The following is a 22,156-nucleotide window of genomic DNA, read 5'->3' on the forward strand; positions in this document are numbered from 1 at the left end:
TCACTTTGTGTTTGAATAATTGATAGTTACATTTCATTTTATGTTATATAACTAAGAAATTATTTCTTTTGACGGCTATGGCTTCTTTATAGAATTATTGGTCTAGCAATATATTAAGAATTCATTAGTTGTCTCACTGTGTTTATTGAAATTGGCTTTCATATTTGATTTTATAACAGTGAGCTCAACATCTTGCAACACAAACAATAAGCCTTATTTATGACAAATCAGAATCTGAAAAGTGTGGCATGGATCTGCATTTACAATGCTGCAATTACAACTGCAAATCATTTGTGGTATCCTTCACTCAGTTTTGTCATCTAAATATTCAGATATACTTTTCTGAGTATCAGACTGAAATAGGTGGAGAAAGAAGAAAGTCTTACTTTATATCATAAATTTTTTTTCTTTTATTTCACTATTTTGCTGTGTTTTCTGTGGGATTACCACACAAAATTTGAATAACATATAAAGAGGCATATTGTTTTTGACATAAATGGGGAAACATTCAAAGGATATAAATACTTCTGTAAATAGTTGGAAAAGACACAAAAAGTGACCTCTGTGTGATTAATACCTGCAAATCCAGACTTGCAGAGGCAGTTGAAGCCACCGGGGAAGTTCTGGCACAGCGCCCCATTCTTGCAGGGATTGGAAAGGCATTCGTTGACATCCCTCTCACAGGCCATACCGGTGAATCCCTCAGGACAGGTGCAGGTAAACCCCCCAACCAGATTGTGGCAGGTGCCACCATTGTGGCAAGGCGATGGCTGGCACTCGTCGATGTCCATCTCACACAGGGCTCCTGCGTATCCCGGCCTGCAGCTGCAAGCATATGGCTGCAGGGGGTGGTTGGAAACGAGGATCACAGGGACACTTTCTTCTGTCTTCATATCAGGCCCGACACTGAGACGCCGCTTGCAGCTGCCTCCGTTCTGGCATGGATTGTGCGTGCATGGATCATGGTCTACTGCATCTATTTGCACCCCACTCTGTCTGTATAAAATGTCTTTGATACTCTGGAAGAATGTGGCCACGCCGCTGGGGTTCACATATTGTCCGTGGCCCCGTTTCACAGCTGCCATCAGGAAAGTCTGATTGTTGAGCTCGAATGCTCCATAAAGCAGCACCCCTGTGCCTAGTCCTGCTAGCTGAGAGTTGGCAATGCGTAAGAAGCTGAGGTAGTGATTGGTGAGAAAGCTTTTGACTCCATCAGAGTGCAGTCTGATGAGGATGCTATTGTCTATAGTGGCATTGTTGAAACCCATAAAGAAAACTTTGGCTGTGCTACTAACCGATCCATGGACACCATCACTGCTGCGAATGGTTAGTTCAAATGTTCCGTCCGTTGAGCGGGCTTTAGCGTTGAGGTTACATGTTCCTGTGGGGATAGTAAACAGACCAGATGATGGAGGAATAAGGGAGCAGTGGAATCGATCATGGATGTCAGGATCTTGTGGTCTGACATCTCCCAAAGAACCTCCAGAAAATGTGTTTCCGAAGTAGTGGACATAGATTTCCACAGACCGTGACTCTGATGGGTTGTCATTCTGATCGTTTATCTTAACATGAACTGTTCCAGTGGAGGACATCTGAGGCACACCAGAGTCCTTGATCACCACATAGAGGTAGAAGTCACTAATCTGTTCTCTGTCAATCTCCCGACTGGTGGTCAGGATGCCAGCTGAACTGAGACTGAAGTAGCTGTTGGCAGAGCCAGAACTCAGAAGACTGTAGAGGAAAGGGCCCTGGTTGGGAGGTAGATCCAGGTCTGAGGATGTCAGGGTCGTGACAGAAGAGCCAGCTCTCTGGTTCTCCATCACCTCGGTATAGGTGGTCATCAATGTTGGACCGTTGTCATTGATGTCTTCCAAATTCACAATGATGGTGGCGCTTCCGGTGGCAGGAGGCGTTCCCGTGTCAACTGCAAGAACTGTTAGATTATAGACAGGAGTTGTTTCTCTGTCCAGCTGTGCAGCCACAGACACCTGACCTGTTTTTGGATTTATTGTAAACACATTTTTGTTAAGTTCAGGATCAATGGAGTAAGAAAATCTGCTCCAACTGGGGACAGAGTCTGAATCTTCAGCACTTACAAAGGTGACAAGCCCACCAGGGGATAGACCTTCACTGACCTGCACGTCATACAGGTCTTGGGTAAAAACAGGGGGATCATTGGCATCAAGAATAGTGATATTAACAAACACTTCATCAATATCTGCCCCATGGATGCTTCCTGCATTCTTCGCCAACACCTTCAGGGAAACCTTTTCTTCTTTCTCACGGTCCAGAGTGCCTGTGACATAAATCTGACCAGTCTTCTTGTTGATGCCAAAGCCTTTCTTTCTGCTTCTTCCAAATATGAGATAATAAACCACTCCATCCTCTCCCTGGTCCCGATCACTGGCGAACACTTCCCCGACAACTGTGCCTCTTGGAGCAGCTTCTGAGATCTCAAAGTAGTACTGTTTGGAAACAAAGCGAGGAACGTATTCGTTGGCTCCCTTCAGCTGGATGTTGATGTTGGCGAAGCTGCAGCGCTCCTCATCAGGCACATTGAAAGCCTTCACTGTTAAATGGTAAACCTGCTTTGCCTCGTAGTCCAAGAAGCCCTGGGTGGTGATGGTACCCGTGTTTGGGTCGATAACAAACAGATCACTGTCTGATGACTGAATCACATATGCCATGACAGCGTTTAATCCTGAATCCCGATCTGTAGCATTCATTTTGAGCACAGTGGTGCCACTGGGGACGTTCTCCTGCACAGAGGGGAAATACTCATCGGGATCAAAAACAGGAGGGTTGTCGTTTACATCAGTAACTTGTACTGTGACTGAGACATAACTTGATTTTGCAATCCATCCACCATCAGTAGCTGAAACTCTTAGTTCATGTTGGTGCTGCTCTTCATAGTCTAAAGAATTGGCTAAAGATAACACACCAGTTTTACTGTTCAATGTAAACAAACCCTTATCATTGCCTGAGGTTATATTGTAAGTGATAAGGCCATTCATTTCTTTGTCTTTGTCTCTGGCAGAAAGAGTTCTGATTGCTGTTCCCACAGCGAGGCTTTCAGGTACTGTGGCTGAAATTTGGCTTTGTGAGAACTCTGGTGTGTGATGGTTTTCTTCTGTCACTACAATTTTCACTGTTGTTTGTGCAGACAAGGGAGGATTTCCTTTGTCCCTCACAGTGATGTCAATGAGGAAAATCTTATTTATATCAGACGTGAGGGAAGCAGCAACTGTAATCCACCCACTTATTTTGTCTAGTTTGAATTTACTGGAACTGTTCCCTCCTGTTATCAGGTACTCAACCTCAGAGTTAAGGCCAAAATCTTTCTTATCATAAGCTGTGATTTTTATTAGTTTGGTGCCAACTTTGACACTTTTAGTGACAGGAGTGAAGTAAGTGGTGGAATCAAACTCAGGAGGGTTATCATTACTGTCTACTATATTTACAATAACAGTTGTTTCACTCATTAAAGGCTTCACTGCTCGGTCTGAGGCTGTCACAATGAAGCTGTGCCGGTTTATATTTAGACTAGCAGCGCCAGTCGAGTTCTGATACTTTAACTGCTGCTTGATGAACACCTCTCCAGAGCTGGCATTGATTCTGAAGTACTCTGACTGGGATCGAATGAAGTAGAAAATTTTGCCGTTGACTCCCTCGTCTGGATCCGTGGCCAAGACCTGTGTGACCAGAGAACCAACCTCTGTGAGTTCCGGGTAGTCCAAGTAATAAGATGGACGGCTGAACCTGGGAGCATTGTCGTTAATGTCTGTAATAAATATTGTTACGTCTGTGCTTACTGTCCAGCCAGAGTCATGAGCAGACACTTTAATAATGTAGTGATCTGTGTCTTCTCTATTAAGAGGCCTGCTGATAGTTATGTCCCCTGTGCTTGGATTAATACTGAATGGAAGGTTGTTATCTGTAACAGCGTAGCGGCTAACGGCATTTGAACCAGCATCCTCGTCTGTGGTTGTGACTCTGGTAACGGTGTAGCCAACAGGTGCATTTTCAGCCACTGTTGCACTGAATATCTTGGAAAACCTGGGCGCATTATCGTTCACATCCAGCACATTAATTAGTACCTTAACCACTGTGTTTTTTGGTGGTGAACCTCGATCAGTGGCTTTCACTTTTAGTGCATAAAGCGCCACTTTCTCTCGGTCCAGTGGCCTAGTGGTTCGTATTTCACCAGTGGCTCGGTTGATGCTGAAACTGTTCTCCTTGTTGCCCTCGGTTATTGCATATTCCAGCTGTCCATTGTTGCCACTGTCTAAGTCAACGGCGGTAACCATCAGGACGCGCTGTGGTGATAGGTTCTCCAGTAACTCAGCATGAAACGGGTCCTTATCAAACACTGGGTGGTTGTCATTCACATCCAGAACATTTATTTCTACTTTCTCATAGGAAGAGTAAGGGGGAAAACCCTGATCTCTGGCTTCAATCCATAGAACGTATTTGGAAATATGCTCGTAATCCAGCGGATGTCTGATGGATAACTCGCCTGAGACCTGATCTATGTGAAAGGCATAATCAAGGTTGCCACTTGCTATGTAGTATGACAATGGTCCACCCCTCATAGAAGACCCTGTCACTGTTGTGACAATGTGGTTGATAGGTTGATTCTCCAGAAAAGTAAACGCCCGCTCCTTCAGCTTGATGATGGGGAAGTTTCCTCCCATAACAAATCGCACTGTCACTGTGGTTGTATCCATTTTTGGGTTAGCTCCACCGTCCTTTACGCGAACTGTCAGAGTAACCTCTGAACTTCCAGATAGCCTCTCATTGGCAGTGATGGCGCCTCTTACTGGATCGATCTTGAACTTCTCTGAGTTCCGACCCATTAGGGAGTAGTGCAGCTGGGCATTAGAGCCGGAGTCCTCATCAGTGACGGTAACAGCAAAAACCAGGGACCCTGAAGACAAAAAAAGAAAAAAAGAAGATATATTTAACCCTAACAAACAAATGACACACCAAAAGAAGGAAATGAAAGCTTAATTTCTTGTAAATATTGGTACCAATGCATAAGCAATACAGCCACTTGATCATTAATTAATCTAATAAAAAATACAATAAAATAAATTCTACATAGTTATTAGTTATTTAGCAATAAGATTGAAGAAATAAGTTCTTGGAACTCTCTTGGTCAGTCTTACCTGGGATTAAAAATGTAATTGAAACTTTAAACGAGTCATGGAAAGTTGGACTGTATCTTGCTGAATAAGCATTTAAAACCTATTATGTTTTTAACATAATGCAGTACTTTGTAATAAGTATTTGCATATTTCTGATTTCCCCACAGAATGTTTAGCTTGAAATATATTCCAAAATATTCTGAAACTTCGTAATTTAAAATGTTCAAATGTCCACAGGTTTTTTTCTACATGAGCAGTTTATACATAAAAATAGAAGGACTTTTGTCCATTTTCACTCATTGTATTTAATCAAAAAGACTTCCAGACTTCTTTTAAATCTTCTTGTGGGCAGAATGCATTAAAGCAAACTAAATTAATTCACTACCTTTGTGTTTCCGTATTTTTTCCTTTAAACTTGCAATTATAGGGTCTCTCTTGTAGCCCATTTACAAAACACAATAAAAGCTTAAAAGTTTGCATGCATGGCCACCAGAAGCATCTGCCACTTAGGGTTCCTCTGACTGTCTGGTAATGTTCTTGGATGCACATCAACAGAGATGTGCATTAATGTTAAAGAGCATCATGTTATGAACATGCACAACAAAGACCTTTTTCCCTCCATGTGAAAGTCATCCATTACTACTGGACAACAGGAAATGCAGCAATATCCCTCATGATTGTGTAGAGAAGATTTATGTAGTAAATATATTTTCTTTGTTCCAATGTTCTGAGAAACTGAATTTCACATTTTCATTTTCAGCTACAGTCTTTTGACTTTTTGACTTCAATTTCTGAAATATATTGTCTTTTCAGTGATACATTATTTTACAACCCTGTCAACCAGATTTGAGGAGAAAACAGATAAACCAGGTGAAAAGTGTAACATTTTTAGAGCTCCTAACTAACCTGTTGCAGTGGAGGCAGGGATGTGGGTCACGTAGGGGTGATGATGGAAGCGTGGAGGATTGTCATTGATGTCGGCCACTGTCACGGAGACGGTGGCGGAGCTCGACAAGCCCTGGGGCTGCCCTCCATCTGTCGCAACAACCAGCAGCTGGTAATTGTCCCTCTCCTCTCGGTCCAGCAGGGAGCTTGTAATAATCTGCCCTGTTGCTGGGTTGATGGAGAACTGGCCATGTCCCCCACTTAGACTGTAGCTGTAGGGAACAAAAATATCAGATATCAACTGTGGTAGTATCATGTTAATTAGCAAAACACCAATTTGCTTCTGGATTGTGGAGCTGCTTTGGGTTTTAATAAGGTATAGGAAATGAGTTATTACAGGTCAAATATTCCAACTAAAAGAGGTTTTATGCATAACAGATTGACTGAATCAAGTTAAATACTATACAAAAACATCCAGTCACATCAGGTACAGATACAGTTTTCTGTTTTATTGTTCAAAGAGTCACAATAAGTTCAGTGTGTTTTTTTGGCAAGAGCTGCTAAAACCTTCTGTGAAAAACACTTGCCCCCTGACAAATTTATCATATTTTTATGTCATGCCTAAATCTTGCATAATCTCAAAATTAATTTTAGTACAAACATAACCTGAGTAAATAAAAATAGTTTTCATATAATGATTCCACATATTATGGGGAAAAATATATCCAAGCCAGGCCCTACACTGTCCTTGATAAATCATGAATTAATAGTTGTTAATCACATTTTGGAACTACTTCACTAGCTATACCAAGGTCCAGTTACTGTCCTGTAGAAGTTAGCACATCTGTCAACATGAAGTCGCCTCAAAGGCTCAAAAAGTAACATCTTATGCTTTGTAATGAAGAAATTCAAAAACAGATGAGAAACAAAATTATGGATATCTGTCAGTAGTAAGGGTTACAAAGCCTACTGTGGCATTGGTACTCCAGTAAACCACAGGAGAAACATTGATGAATCATGCCAGGAGTTGCCAGGCAACTAAAATTACTCACATAGCACATTAACAACTCACCAAGATGGTCACGGAAGAAACCAGAGCAACATTTTAAAACCTCATCTGCCTTAGGCAAGAGTTCATGGTAAAGAGCATCCATGGAAAAGTTTCCAAATGCAAACCACATTTGCCAACCCCCACGAACTATGATGCTCCACAAGATTTTGGCAAAATAGAGACAAAAGAGGAACTTATTGGAAGGTATACATTGAGATAAGTCTGATGTAAAACCGTTGCAAAACAAAACAGTAAGTCCATCCCTGACTGGCTAAAATAAAATAAACATTTGGAGTGGCCTAGTCAAAGACAGGACTTACATCTAATTGAGACATATTGGTGTTAATTTTGCCATTTATGCTTGAAAACCATCTCATTGCTCATTCGTAGTTATTGCACTTTCTGACAGCTGCCTCAACAAATTATTGGGTTTAAAAAGCAAATACTTTCAGCTCAGTTTGGATACATAAAATTATTTTGCATTTGTTTTGGTTAGTGCTATCTAATTTTAGAATTTGATTTCTCTGAAGTAGAAAATAAATCTGTAAGGGAACAAATACCTGTCTCTGTACCAAATAAATATTTTTCTATGAAAGTGTGAGACATGGTTAAAAATTTACAAAAAAATCCCTTGAGAATTGCACTACATACAACACAACCAAAATATGGCTCCTTTAACGACATGAAGGGTGAAGTTCATCTGGACTGGGAACTGAGCAGGGTTGCACTCATTTCTATTTTGAAATAAATATTGTGTTTCACCCTTTAGCTCATGAGTCTCCATCAGGATCCCAGCCATTTTTTTTACCCCTCTTGGGGGTCTCCTGTGGGCTTTAGTGTCCCTTATATGAAAGTAGGCTGACAGGAAAGGGGGAAGACATGCCCCAAATATCGTCAGGTCTGGGAGTCGAACCCGCGACAGCTGCATCGAGGACTCAAGGCCTCCAAACATGGGTTGCGCTATCCTCTACACCACCACGGCATGCCAGGATCCCAGCCTTAAATGTAAACTGACACATACATGTTCACACCAGAACATTTTGAAAAGCGCTCCACCTACAGAGCTAGCACTACAAATGGCAGGACAACGTGTGAACTTCATGCAAAGCTTATTTAGATATTATCACCAATATAAACTGTCCACAGATGCTTGTGGTTCAGTTCAAGTTTTATGTGTAGATGAGTTGTGAGAATGGAAACTAACAAGTGAAGGTAACCGGTTCTGGACTCTATAAAAGGCTTCGAACCCCTGATGGGCACCATCTCCTTCTGTCATCAACAATTAACATCCTCATTACTGTGTTTTGGGGAACTGGGACACGCTGTGGTACCCCCAATGTGCACCCAGTGGGGTTGCTGAGGAAAGAGGAGGGGCAGGACCTGAGTCAGCGTCAGTTTTAAAGAGATCAGGCCAGAGGCTCTTAGAAGTCCCCCCCCCCACATGGCAGAAGCTACGATTATGAACACAGTTTTCATCCAAGCTTGGAAATAACAGCCTAAACAAAAACTTTGTTTTTTCACAAGAACTCTGCAAACTGAAACACATTCATGAACTGCAGTCACCCCAGAGTGTCATAAAAGCTAACAAAAAAAGGTAAAACTGAGTCATGACCTGGACCAAGATGACATTATAAAAGCAGTTTGGAAGCAACATAAATTCCAGAGGCAATCTGTTTGCAATAAAATCAAACTGAAAACGTTTCCTTGTAATCTATGGCCACGTAATACAGTTGTCTTTCAGAATGATTCTAACCTTACTGCAACAAGCACATCATTGTCAAATCTAAACTGTGTTGGCTGATCCACTGAATAAGAGAAATTAAGAAAAAGTTTTCCATTCATGGTAAAAACAAGGTACATCCCAAGGTCTAGTCTTTGACTGGAGCATTTCAACACTTTGATTCTTAGCATTTTCTGTCATTCTGTTATTGACTCAATGCTGTTTTAGGAACGCTTATCCTTTAGACTAAACTTCAACTTGCAGATATTATGTCAAATTTGACTGTATAATATTTTTATATGTAGAAATGTACATCCTTCACTGTGCTATACAAAACTTTAGGTTTTCTCAAAACATGGGGCAAATATTGTTTGATCATCTTTACTTCGCTCTTATGTGCCCAAAGGACATTTTTCCATAAATACTGTGGTTCATTCAGATAAAACTATGCAAACCAAAGACATGCAGCTGTACTTATTTTAGAGAGAAGAAGCTTTCTTCCTAATTTATTCCAAACAAGTCATGCTGTTTCTCAGAGCATTGAACTGACTGACCTCAAATTGAATTTGATGACAATATATGATGCTTTCTTAAATATTTTCCACTTCTGAATAATCTTCAATAACTTCTACTACTCTGGATATGACCTGAAAACTATTAGTAGTTTGATGTGTAGACACAATGGCTTTTTTAAAGTCATTACTGATGTCGCTCCAGCCCTGCATTGAGTGACCACACACCTGCATGGTGTAGATAAGAAAACTCTGTGTTTACAGACTTGGTAACATTTGCAGATGATCAGTTAATCAGGTGTGTACTTACTATTTCCCTTAGCTGGTCTGTATAATCAAAAAAAGAGCATTTTTTTCACTATTCTACCTTATAATGCCATTGTTGCCCACATCTGCATCAGAGCTGTTGACCAGAAGCACGTCCGTTCCTGTTGGGGCATCCTCCATGATGGTGGTGTGGAAGGTGGAAGCGGTAAAGACGGGAATGTTATCGTTGACATCTTCCACTAGAATGGTTACCGTTCCCGTCCCACTGAGGGATGGAGAGCCTGGAAAGGGAGGCAGTAAAAGATAAAGTTATTTAATTACATTGCATTGCGGCTCCAGTTTTCTGATGCAATCCAGGGATTTATTGTGTCGGACTCATCATGTAGTGGAACATTTACACTGAGCCAATTGGTATCGTGAGAGTTTGTCCACACTTTTCATGCTTCATTTAATTCAAGCCAGTGTGTTTAAAAAACGTTTTGCATTTCCTTAGGTTCTGTCATATCAACCCACTTCAGGGGAGAACACATGAAATAGCTCGATGTCTCTGAAACCCAATCTGTTAGTCGTCCTTCCTGGGGATTTGGACACCTATAGATTTAATCTCCACACTGAGGGATCTATTTTAAGGTGCACAGCAGTCAGGCAGTCAGTCAGTGGAATTTGAGCGAGGAGAAGTGCTATTTTCAGCAGAAAACCAAACATTTTTTTCCTCCCAGAACGCGTGATGAAACGGGCCAAGTTAGGCCCTGTGGGGTTGGATTTTAATCAATAGCAGATGAAAATGAACTGCAATGCAGAAAGAAAAAAAGCATTTCATACATCTGCCTTGGTTGAGCTGGCCTTTTATAATCCTTCCTCGAATGGCACACTAAACTGCCTAATCTATATTCCAAACATAAACACAAGTTCAGCCTCGTTACGGAGAGTCACTCTGTGGGATTTGGGGACATCTCTGAAAGCCTGGAGGTATTTTCGTTTCTTAATGATGCGCACATGGCTTGTAGAGTAAATACCGAGCACCTAAGGAGGGAGAACAGGCTGAGATCTGAAAGCTTTGAGAGGCATTTTCACCTCCTGTAATCATAAAGTTCATCCCTTCCAACTCTCCTCAGGAATCTGTGTGAATGCATCAATTTTGAAGAGCCAAGATGAAACCATAAACAACATGTGTGTATACAGCTGTGGAAAACATCAGCTGCTTGAAAAACTGTACTGTTGGGGGTCTGTATTAATAGGAAATAAAAAAACAAAAAAACATTCAGACAGTGGCCACAGAAAGTCTCTTTTAAGTCTCTTTTTCTTGTGGTGGAAATTCTAAACAAAAAGAATCAGAGAAGAAGAGAGATGAAAGAGTGGGGGGGTCAGAGTGAAAGTGAAGAAATTCTGCCTTTATTATTCAGTCTGCATAGATGAATAAATATCAGAAAATAAGGACAACATTCTTGTACTGGTTTGTAAAACTTTTGTTTAGAAGATAAAACTCAGTCTCTTTATCAGAATTGTGTCACTGGAAGATCATAAAGAGAAAACCTGCTTAAAAGTAGATATTATATCTGTTTTGAGTTAAAAATCACACAAGAGTTATGAATTTAATGCTTTGGTGCACAACTGTGAATAATTTTGCAATCTTTTCATTTTCTTTTGGATCCAAAACGATTTTGATTACTGATTTTCCTTTGTAGTCAATGTTTGTTACATTTCAATGTTGAATGAAGACAACATGAACACAGATGAACTTGTTTTTGATTGGGTTATAGTTCCTTACAAAGAAAATCCAAATCAGCCGGTCGGACCTCAAAGAATACCTCAAGGAAATCAGCATCAGCTGGTAAATGCCAGATTGAAGCATCTGTTGTGTTGGTCTGATGAATATCAACGTTGAAAAAGATAATTAAGAAAAATAGACTCGTCAGTCCATCAGTCAGTCAGAGCGTTTGTCCGTCCGTCCACATATCGCACCAGAAAATTTACTTTCTTAACAGCAAACAAGAAAAATTCTAAATGAAAACATAATGTGGATACATGGCAAGATATTTTGATATTGAAAGATGTTCATCAAAGTGTACTAATTACTTCCAATGAGCTAGAGAAAATGTTGCTAAAAATCAAATAACAGGAAATAACGTCATATTCTGAATCATTTTCAGGTCCATTAGTGGTGATTATATGTTACATTGATTTCAAGAACAGGATTTTTTTCCCCTAAAAATGTATTTTTGTGACAAAGGGAGGGCTTCTTTAGCGAGTGCAGTCATTGGGTTTTGTCCTGTGGCCTATCAACCTGTTTCAAAAAATTCTGTTCAAACTAAATAATAACACAACCTTAATATAATAAAAGTACAGCAAAAAATAAAATAATAATAATAATAATAATAATAATAATAATAATAATAATAATAATAATAATAATAATAATAATAATAATAATAATAATAATAATAATAATAATAATAATAATAATAATAATAATAATAATGTAGAATAAAGCCAAAGGGATTGATGTACAAAACTCAGTAATAGCTGTTATAAAAAGCTCCTGGGCAAAAGCAAAGAAAATCTACTGCAAGTGCCATGGCTGCAGTTAAGTTGTACACACTAACTCTGACTTCCCTGTGGGCAAAAAGCAAAAGGAAAATTTCCCAACAAACGTCAACAAAACTTAAGATTATCATTGGGTTTGGAGACCCCCGGAGTCTCTTTCAGGAAGGGAAAGGGGATTCCTCAGAAAATGGGATTTGAGGTAGTTTACTGGAACCTCGCATAACAGCCTGGCTTTATGGTAATAAACAGAAATTTGACCTGAAGCTTGTAATGCATCCAGGGTTTTCTGGTCAGAACAGAAGTGGCTAACATGCGCATTGAGAATAAACACAGCTGAATTCCAGAAGCAAAACAAATGACACAAACAGAGTGATCAGTAAACATTCTTCATCCCAAAAAGAGAACCAGAAACCATACCACACTAATCTTAAGTGACTCATCACCACAGCGAGTCATCTATCTAAGACTTTTCTGTCTTTTTAAGGTTGCCATGTTTATAACCATCCATACTCATGTTGAAATCGAAGTGATTATGCAATTCCTAAAAGGGTTCATGGATTGTAGAATTTAGCTTGCAAAGCAAATATTATGAAATCACTGCCAATTTATACAGTGAAACCTAGCTGCTAAATTAGTGAAAGTAATTATATGCACAAGTATAATATGGTGCAGTTCAAAGTAAATAATAGCAGAACACCTGCTAACACAAAAGTGCTTTAATAAATGTGGTCAGCAGGGTTAGTTGATTAATATAACATGTTGATGTTTGCAAATTTCTATGCAGGTTTTTCAAACAACAAATCTATCCCAGTCCTAAACTGAAGCAAGTGCATGCTTAGTATCAAAACCTTCTGTTTTTACTGGTGAAAGACACTCTAACATGTTAAAAAGAAATGAAATATTTCAGCAGAGACCAGAGCTAGGGATGGCATTACAGGGATCAAAAACCAGATCAAATGAGCTCCATGACAAAAGATAGTTTCATTTCTGAATTCCTTATACACAAAACGTAAGATTAGTACAGGAAAAACGATTTTAATGATTTTATTATTACTTCTCCTGTTGAGAATGTTGAACTGGAACTGAATTTATAAACCGAGTTGCCAGTTCCACATATAAATAAAATATTTCTTTTACCATCACCAGCCAGAGTTAGATCACACCTAACGCAGTTTGCAGTGAAGTTATAAATTCAGTGAGGACATTTAATATCACTATCCGGTTGTTTCTAAATGCTGCTTAAATCAGTACGTGCTGCTTATAAATTCAGGTAAGAGGCCAAACATGTCGGTCTGTTATGTCCATTCAGAACTCACCTGTTCTTGATTGAAACACCACTTTTAATATTTAAAACATAATATATTTGATACTAAGGCACAAATTAAATCATAATATTTGGCAACACAAATGTTTTCCTCATGATCTGAGGCCTGTGAACATAAAAAGCATCTTTGGAAACTAAAAATTTTGGTAAACGTTAGTTTGGAATTTGAGTGTTGATTGACATAAATCCACTTTATCCACTTTAATGTTTTGTCTGTACATCAATTTTATTTTGAAACCAGATGAAAAAAAAAACAAAACAAAAAAACTGAAATGAAAATAGAAAATAACGTCATAATAGGTGTCAGTTCCAGGACAGCTTCTTCAGCCACATGAGTCATCATTAGGCTGGTTGCCATGGCAACAGATTAGAGCACCTCCTCCTCCTCAGTTGATCCTCCTTACTGAGGAGCAATCCAAGTCAGCGAGGTGTCTGTATCACTTTAAATTAAATTAATCCAGGCAAAGTGTGTGTGACAGTCAACAAGCGGCTAATACGGCTGTTGATCAGAGGCGCTGTGTGCAGGCTGCTGGAACTGCCGGGCCGATAAGTGGCTCGGGGTGCTATAAGTGGCTTTGTCTACAAAAGCCATTAGCTCCAGCAGAGGGACTGAGAGCATGGAGAAAATATTTGGTTTTGATATGAAGCCAGCTGCTGTATTTGTCTGAACTGTAGCTGCCTTCTGCCACACAGAGAGCGCTGTGGCTGCATTTCAATACTATTGTTTCCATACTGAGGACGGAAGCAGGCTACAAGGCTAGGCCTCTGCTTGTGTGTGTGGGAGTGTGTGCACCCTCCTTCCCGGTGTTTCACTTTTGTGCAGGATGTGACGTCACAACCTGTTTACTGCCTCGGAAAAATCAACTACCTCCGTCGTTCAGAACTTTTGACCTTTACCTCAGTCCCCTGAACTCATCACAGAGACTCCAGTTAATCCCTAGAAAGCACAAAACAGACACCTCAATCTCATAGCAAAGAGCTAAACTATGCTCAAATTATCCATTTGACAGCCTTCTGAGCCTAGTGCTTTGATTAGAAACCAGCCATGAAGGAGAGTTTTTCAATCTCGGTGCATTGACTCTCCAAACGTCATGCGGCTTCATGCGTCTCCATGCGTCTCCATGCAGCTTCATGACGCGTCTTCTTAGCCTCCTGACGCTTGCACATATCACATTTCACCTGGCAGCTGTTGCTTTAGCCTCTCCAATCCTCCTTGTCCAAGTGCAAATAGTTCAGATATATCTGCTTACATTGCGTGGGACGACAGATTTAGCTGAGGAATACTATATCTTGGCAGGTACGCAAAAGGCATGTAAATGTCAGTTGTTTCAAGCAGTTAATGTTAAGGTGGTACATTTTTGTGATTTATGGGACAGCGGCTGCTAAATAACAGGGACAATGTTGCAACTAAGAATGTTGAAAGTTTCCGTTTCTTAATTTTATTTTATTTTTTACAGAGATCTGAATGAGCTAAAAAAAATAAAAAGCAATCCTGGAGCATTTTCTTCATGAACAAACTATACCCCCAACCCCTTCTTCTTTTTATGGAGGCAGTGACTCAACGGGAGAGGAATGCGCTCCAAGAGTGCAAAGAAACGTCTGCATCTCCTCCAGATTTACTGGAATCGAGCAAAGCTTGAGGAATACTGTCAGGATAAATGACAGATAACTGCAGCTGAGGCCGGTGTCACACCTCAGCCACTGTAGGGATAGGGCAGCAAAATATGTCTATATCTGGCAGTGTATAAACTGGACGGTGGTTACAGAATAAATGACATCATTTTGCCTGGAAAAAGAGCTATTGGAAATTTGCAGAAGGAAGTCAGCTGCCTACCGGTGACAGCCATTCACCGTGGTTAGGCAAGTATGTTTCCATTGGCAAATCCAGCCCCAGACTCTTTATTCCTTTCCCTTTAACTTGTTTTAATTATTGTACCTGAGGATATTTAATAGAATATCTTCCATATAAATAATCTCCATGAATAAAATCAATTTAACAAAATGTCAATCAACGCTTTTATAATCCTAACTTGTGGTTACAGATCGAGCAGTCAACCTCTGAAGTTTGTAGTGAGATGATAATCTTATTTCAGAGGTTAATCCCAGGTCAGTAAATTGCCACAATCTTACACTGTGATGGTGATTGCACCCCATCATCACCGCTTTTACCTTGAGCCAAGAACTTAAAAACACCCTGATTAAGACAAAAGTATCCAGTCTATCTGAATTTCTACATGACAGATTAAGATGTGGATAGGAAGGGCCCCTGTGGGACAAATGCCCCAAATCCATCTGATGTAATACATCTTGCACATGCTGAAGGTCGAGAGGGGCAGGCGTCTAACAGAACCAAAAGATAGACTTTCACTTACAGTCAGGGCTGAAAGACAGTTAATCTGGTCAATACATGAGAGAAACCATCAACACCCTTGAGCTATAGTCTTATAGCAAGATGGTGATAGCAAATTTTCTTGATTAATTGATCCTCATCAAGAGGTACCAACTATATAAAAAGGTGTGACAACAATTTTATGGTTTGGAGCATATTGGTGTGTGTTAAAACAATGTCAAAGCAGATTGGAAAAGACTTTACATAAGCAAGTGTTGCTGTTAATTATCCTGGGGAGGTTTTTAAGGCAATTGTCATCATTTCCAGCAGAAAGAGAGAAATTACTCAAAACTGGAGCACATTTAGGAGGTTGGCTTGTTAGACAATGCAATAAAAACTGCAAAAACCCAAAACCAACTTCCCTATTTGTTGGTTCATTCATAAAGCAAATCTCAAATATTTGACAGAAAATGCAGCTTGTGAAGCTGAATTACCTATGAGCAATGCTACTTGATATGCGATTGGCTGTTGTTTCCAAAGAAGTCCGTCCTGAATCTTGATTTTCCTTGGTGCTAATTTGCTAAATCCTCAAGAATGGAGAGAAGAAAGTCTGCAGATATTAGCCTCTGCCTTGTTGCTAAGACAATTTCCACTGAGTCTAGTAATGCATACTAAGGCATATTTGGTTGCTGAACTATTAAAATAGGTAGTTATAAATCTTTTAAGACAGAGTGTCAAGTAATCATGGATTTCAGCCACATCTAAGCACCATGAATACCTGGTGTCCACTCTCTAAGGAAATTGCTACTTCAAGCAACTGTTGTTTTGTTCAAGTGGTTTAACCAGCCATTGAACCAGGATGTGTTGTTAGCATTCGTATAAATGCTAAATTGCTATGATAACTCTTGTCTCTGTGACTTTTCTCCTGAGAAAGATATCCGACTGATCGTACTCAGATAAACGTTTGATCCTATGAGCCACCGTTACAGAGACGGATAAGGTAAATAGATGCTAGCGTCAGAGAATCTCCAATCATGCAAGGCGACCTGATTTATCAGAGACCTCAAAGCTCTCAAACAATGTAAGAGTCCCTCCCTGCTTTAATTCAGTTTAGAAAAATAATTACAAGCGGGACATTTCTTACACTGTCCATGCAGCACCAACTTAATTCGATCTGGGAAAACCTGTTTGCTAATACTTCACTGCAGCGACATAGATCTAAGATCTCTTCTCAAGTGAAGAAAATGGCAGAACCAAGAATAACCTCAACTTCCAGAATAACAAACCGAGACCAAAGGAGAGAAGCTGACCATCTGTTACCTCCTCTTACACTGAAATGATCTACAGACAGTTTCCTCTGTAAGCCTCTCAACCCAGAACCCATTGTCTAGCATAAACATATGGCAGGGTCTAAGCACCTTATCAGTGTACATTACCACTGGACAAATCACATTAACCTCCAACAAGGTGATGCGTCCATACTTCCAGAGCCGGTGGGGGTACAGAGATGTGTTAATAACAACTAAGCTCTGTGTTTTCTGACCGCTGCAGCTGCCATGATTGTGGATGGCGCTGTGAGAGCTCCGCAGGGGGTTGATCTGCAGCAAACAGCAGCAGCACCCACCTCCTGGGAAAGACCTCCAGTTACCCTGAGTCTCTTAGTTTAAGCTGTGTTGAGAAGCAAGTTTGAGTGTCTGTGCTGGCAGAAGAGATAATCTTCTCCTTTAATAAATAAGTGACTGATGCTTGATCAAAAATGGAAATACGCTAAGCTTCACACAGGAAGGGTAAAGCTGTGGTGTCCAAACAAGCCGAATTCATTAAACCTGGAAGTGCAGAACAGGTTGACTGAGGGAAGACGAATGAATGTGGGAATTTATGAGACAGCCCATCTGTAGCCTGAAGCTTAAGGCTAAACGGTTAATTACGCTTTATGGACTATGGCTAGATTGTGCTCTGAAGGGACGACGTAAATAAAACACATCATTACTTGGAGAAAGGGAGAGAATCGGGTGCCAACGAGGGAAAATTGACATTTTTTTGCCTCTGAGAACCTGTTGCTTTGCGACAAAGCTCTTTTTAATGCAGCCCTCATGAAGAGCCATGAAAGGCCTCGTGGAGCTGAGTGCAGGGTGCGAGCTGTCCCAATGCACAGTTTGCCAAACAGAGTAAACAGAGGTTTTCTCACAGTTAACAAGCAAAACAGTGAAAGGGATATCGCAGAAGAGTTTCCAAAGCTTCACACTAGCACAAAAGAGCTGAATATTTACATTAATACTGCATAGAGAACTTTATCACAATTCGTCACGTTGCATACAAAAAGTTCATTTTATTTTATTAAGGTTTAATGTGACAGATCACAACACAAAGCACTGCAAAATTGTGACAATCTTAAAAGTTTGAATTTATATCCAGCCCGCTAAGGATGCAGTCCTTAGCGGATCCAGTCCTGTTCAGTCCGCTTTAATCAAACTTTGATGCAGACTAAAAAGTAAACGGGTCTATCTACAAACTCAGGTCTCAGTTTGGTTGAAGTGAACTGTGGTTTAGTTTGAATGCAGATGTGAATGCCAAGTGGACTGGAGACCGCCCCAAAAAACAGGAAGTGGACTAAAGCACAGGGCAGTCTGGGTAAATACAATTGAAACAAAGTCGTATTTCCAGACTTGCAAGAAAATGACTTGTGGTCTTTTGACAAAGACAGAAGAAAAATCCTACAACCACTAAACTCTCACATTACATTTTATGAAGAAGGAAGATGCACTTAATGTCTTTTTCAGAGGTTTTTATGCCCTTTCCTCCTGTGGTTCTCATGCAGTGCCACCACAGGTGAGGAATAAACAGCTGAAAATGTAACAGATGTTGTCACTTTGCTCCCTAATTGCACCAGGTCTACTTGATTGCCAGGTGTGAAAATACCCTTACTTTCCACTTGACAATTATATATATATCTCTGAGTCTATCACATAAAATCCCAATTAAATGCTTTGAAATCTGTGGTTGAAAGGGTATGAACACTTTTGTAAGGCACTGCTTGACTATTTTAGAGGCATCAATCAAATAAACTCACTGTGAAGCCAGAATAAAGCTTTACTGTACAGCCTAGTAGTTATTTATATAGTGTTGTGTCTGAATGCTTTCTCATAATTTCTTCCACATATGCAACTAAAAGGGTTTCCGTGGTTTGAACACATGCAGAAAAACAGTTTTGTATTTTGTTTTTTTTTTCATATTTTAGGGCCTGGTGGGAACTTTTGTCATTTTATTGCTTTGCAGCTTTTATTTGCTGTGTTGTTGAATATTCGACAATCCCCAAAAATGCTGCATTGTTCCCTGTGGACCCAAACCAGCAGGTCATAACCAGCATGAGACGTGGAAAAAATCATGCTGGCAGCGTAGGTCGCTCATAACACCACTCTATAATGTTCATACATGGACCGCATAAAGATGGATTGAGACCATGGTACACTGTTTAAAGTCATAGATGTTTAAACTCATGCACTCAAAAAGAAAGCAAGTTATTTTCTGACAAACTTGCCTCAAGAAACTAGAGCTAATAAACATCATTACTGCACAAATTTTGCCAGGCTGAAGCACTAATCATCCAAGCTACACCACTTTTTTAATACCCCTCCACCAACACCACTAGTGCTTGCAAAGCTATTTTCGAAAACATTCCAATCCAACAATTGTTAAAGGGTGGAAAAGAGAAAACAGACGATAGGAAAAAGCCCTTCGAGGCCACATTGTTACTGCAAACCTTTTTAAGAGCTGATCCAGAATGTTACTGCTCTGTTAAAGTTCATTTCAGGAACCTGATATTTTCTTTGGCCTACTCTTCATGTTGCCACTAGGCTGCAAACTGCCTGAAACCTGCAGAAATGGACTCCATTAATGATTTATTATCATGAATGTTGGATGATTTTATGCTATCAGTCTTTGTTTTTCGCTTGTTTTATTTCTGTTTGCTACATGTGTGTTCAAACTTGATTTCAGCCAGGAGAATGACAGATTTCTGGTCATTTAATCACGCTTGGAAAGTTTGTAGGTTGCAGATTCATGGCAGCTCATAAAACAAACAAAAGATCTTGTTTTTAAACAGAGAAGGTGATTAAAATTCTTTATCTCCTAAGCGGTCTCTTAGGCTTCTAAAACGCCCCTTCACCCGGCATCAACAGGCCATGGACGAACATGGAGGTGCTACGGACAGATGTGGTGGAAGGATGTGGAGAACGATGGAATCATTGAGCTTTCTCTTGAATAAATACAGTTAAATGTCATGCATGTCAAGATGGATCAAAACAGTTTCACCATGTCACTGTTTATTGAAAATAAAAATGTATTTAATAATCAGTTTCTGGAGAAACAATTACAAGTACAAGTTTTAAATGTTTTCTTTGTTTTATATCCTTTATTTTTCTTAGTTCATTTTTTATTATACTTATAGTTTGCTATGATTATTATAAGCCCATTGTGGACTTGTATGCTCACTGCACAAACAAAAAAATTGCAGAAACTTTGCTCACAAATTGAGCAAAGTTATCTTCAAATTGAATTATGAAGATAATTTAAAGTGCAGAAATCATATTAATGCAAATGTGTATTTTCAGTTACTGTTGTAGAATTACATTTTAAATCATTTTTAAAAGTTCAGTTAAAACCTATTTATGGGAGACTATACTATGAAAGATAATTATTTTAGAAGGACAATGTACAATATATATTTACATTGGACATTGGACATCTTCCTTTATTATATCACACATGTAGGATAAGTTATTATTGCTTATAATACTATTGATTTACTTGGGATTTTTGTATATTATTGTATATTATTTTGTATATTATTTTTTATCTTTTGTAAAGCATCCTTAAGTGCCCTAAAATATGTTTATATAAGTTTGCTGTATTATAACTGTTTTATTAACAAGCTTGCTCTAGAGTATGCAGGTGACTGTTAGTACAACACCAGGATGGAAAGTAATTGTCAATGACCGTAGAGATGTAACCGTTGCTTCCAATCAGTCTTGAAAGTTTTTTCCAAATATTTGGACTGGAAGAATTTTAAAAGTGGAAAATATTAGGACACCTTGGCTTTGTAGATTTGCAGCTAAAAGGAACTGGGAACCTTGCATTGACTGAGTCAACCATGAACATTTTCTGCAGACCAAAGTATTTTGAAGTCAAATTTGAGGTGACCTGAGCAACATCCAAAGGTTTTTTCATCATTTTCATCAAGAGGGTATACTTTCTTTTCACCATGATTGCACTAAACTGCATTGATGTACATTATAAATTAAAAAACATACACAAACACTCAGAGATATTTCTGACTGATTCAAACCCAAGCAAAAACATGTACACCCATACAAACAATCATTCATCATGCTCCTGAGAGCTTTGAATCTGTTTTGAGAATTTACAAAACAAACTGAAAATGATGGGAACGAATCGATGGAATACCAAACTTCCATCATGATTTGAGATGTCAGGATCTAAGATAGATGGCCCAAAGTGCTTCAGTTCAGATAAACCTTTACACTAAAGAGACAAATACATGTAAGGAATGCCTACATGACCCAAAACATCATCTAAACATAACTGACGTTGCCTGGATTTTAAGCACTTTTTAACAATGTCCATATGAAATCAATTCATAGTTAAAAATATGACCATCTGCAGCAACTATTACATTGTAAACTTGATACTCTATTTTCTTTAGCAATAGGGTCTAATTCAGGCTTTAAAGCATACACTTAACATTAAAATAAAAAACAATGGGCAATGTGTTTTGGTTTAAAAAAATAGCAGAGCAACGGCATAATCATGTTAACTGAGAAAACTCCATTTGTGTAACAATATGTTTTCTATAATGGGAGATGTTTAGTTAAAGCCATTACAACAGGACTGCTTGAGAAAAGCATTTCACTCTGTTGGAGAGCTCATTGCTTCACATTCCTCTAAAGTTGTGCATTACTCAGCAGTTGCTTAAAAAATCTGATTTGCCTGCAGCTGATCCCAGATGTTGGCTGAGCTGCAAGATCAGTCAGCGACAATGCAAGCTCTCAAGTGTCTCTGTGTGTCTGCAGATGCACTAAAGCGAAACAAATTTCTCTAAATGAGGGCGATGGAGCAATAAAAGTAACTCATTGAGATGGAAAACACCTTTGAGGGGGAACGGACCAGTTTGGATAGCAATGGTGGTTTTGAAAAACAGTTGGCACTATATTACTCAGTTCTTCATACGCTTTGGTTAAAGTCTCTGCAGATTATTCAAAATTTCTTGGTCAATATTTTAGTATATTCTTTGCATAAATAATTTACAGCAGTAAATGTCTCTTTTTTCATATTTTAGGGTCAGAAATATGAAATTTATT

At 39.3% G+C, this 22,156-nt stretch overlaps 1 protein-coding gene across 2 annotated transcripts in view; it reads right to left on the reverse strand.

Annotated features, from left to right (window-relative positions):
• LOC122837066 (protocadherin Fat 4) overlaps nucleotides 1-22,156 on the reverse strand; it is a 123,417-nt gene that overhangs the window by 18,834 nt on the left and 82,427 nt on the right. For both annotated transcript variants that reach the window (XM_044127136.1, XM_044127135.1), the window contains exons 7-9: nucleotides 9,683-9,863; nucleotides 6,054-6,304; nucleotides 578-4,927 (exon numbers count right to left, since the gene is read on the reverse strand). In XM_044127136.1, the coding sequence (XP_043983071.1) occupies nucleotides 578-4,927; nucleotides 6,054-6,304; nucleotides 9,683-9,863 (4,782 nt within the window). The remainder of the gene's footprint in view (nucleotides 1-577; nucleotides 4,928-6,053; nucleotides 6,305-9,682; nucleotides 9,864-22,156) is intronic.

This window comes from Gambusia affinis, linkage group LG09 (genome assembly GCF_019740435.1).
Source record: "Gambusia affinis linkage group LG09, SWU_Gaff_1.0, whole genome shotgun sequence".
Taxonomy (NCBI): domain Eukaryota; kingdom Metazoa; phylum Chordata; class Actinopteri; order Cyprinodontiformes; family Poeciliidae; genus Gambusia; species Gambusia affinis.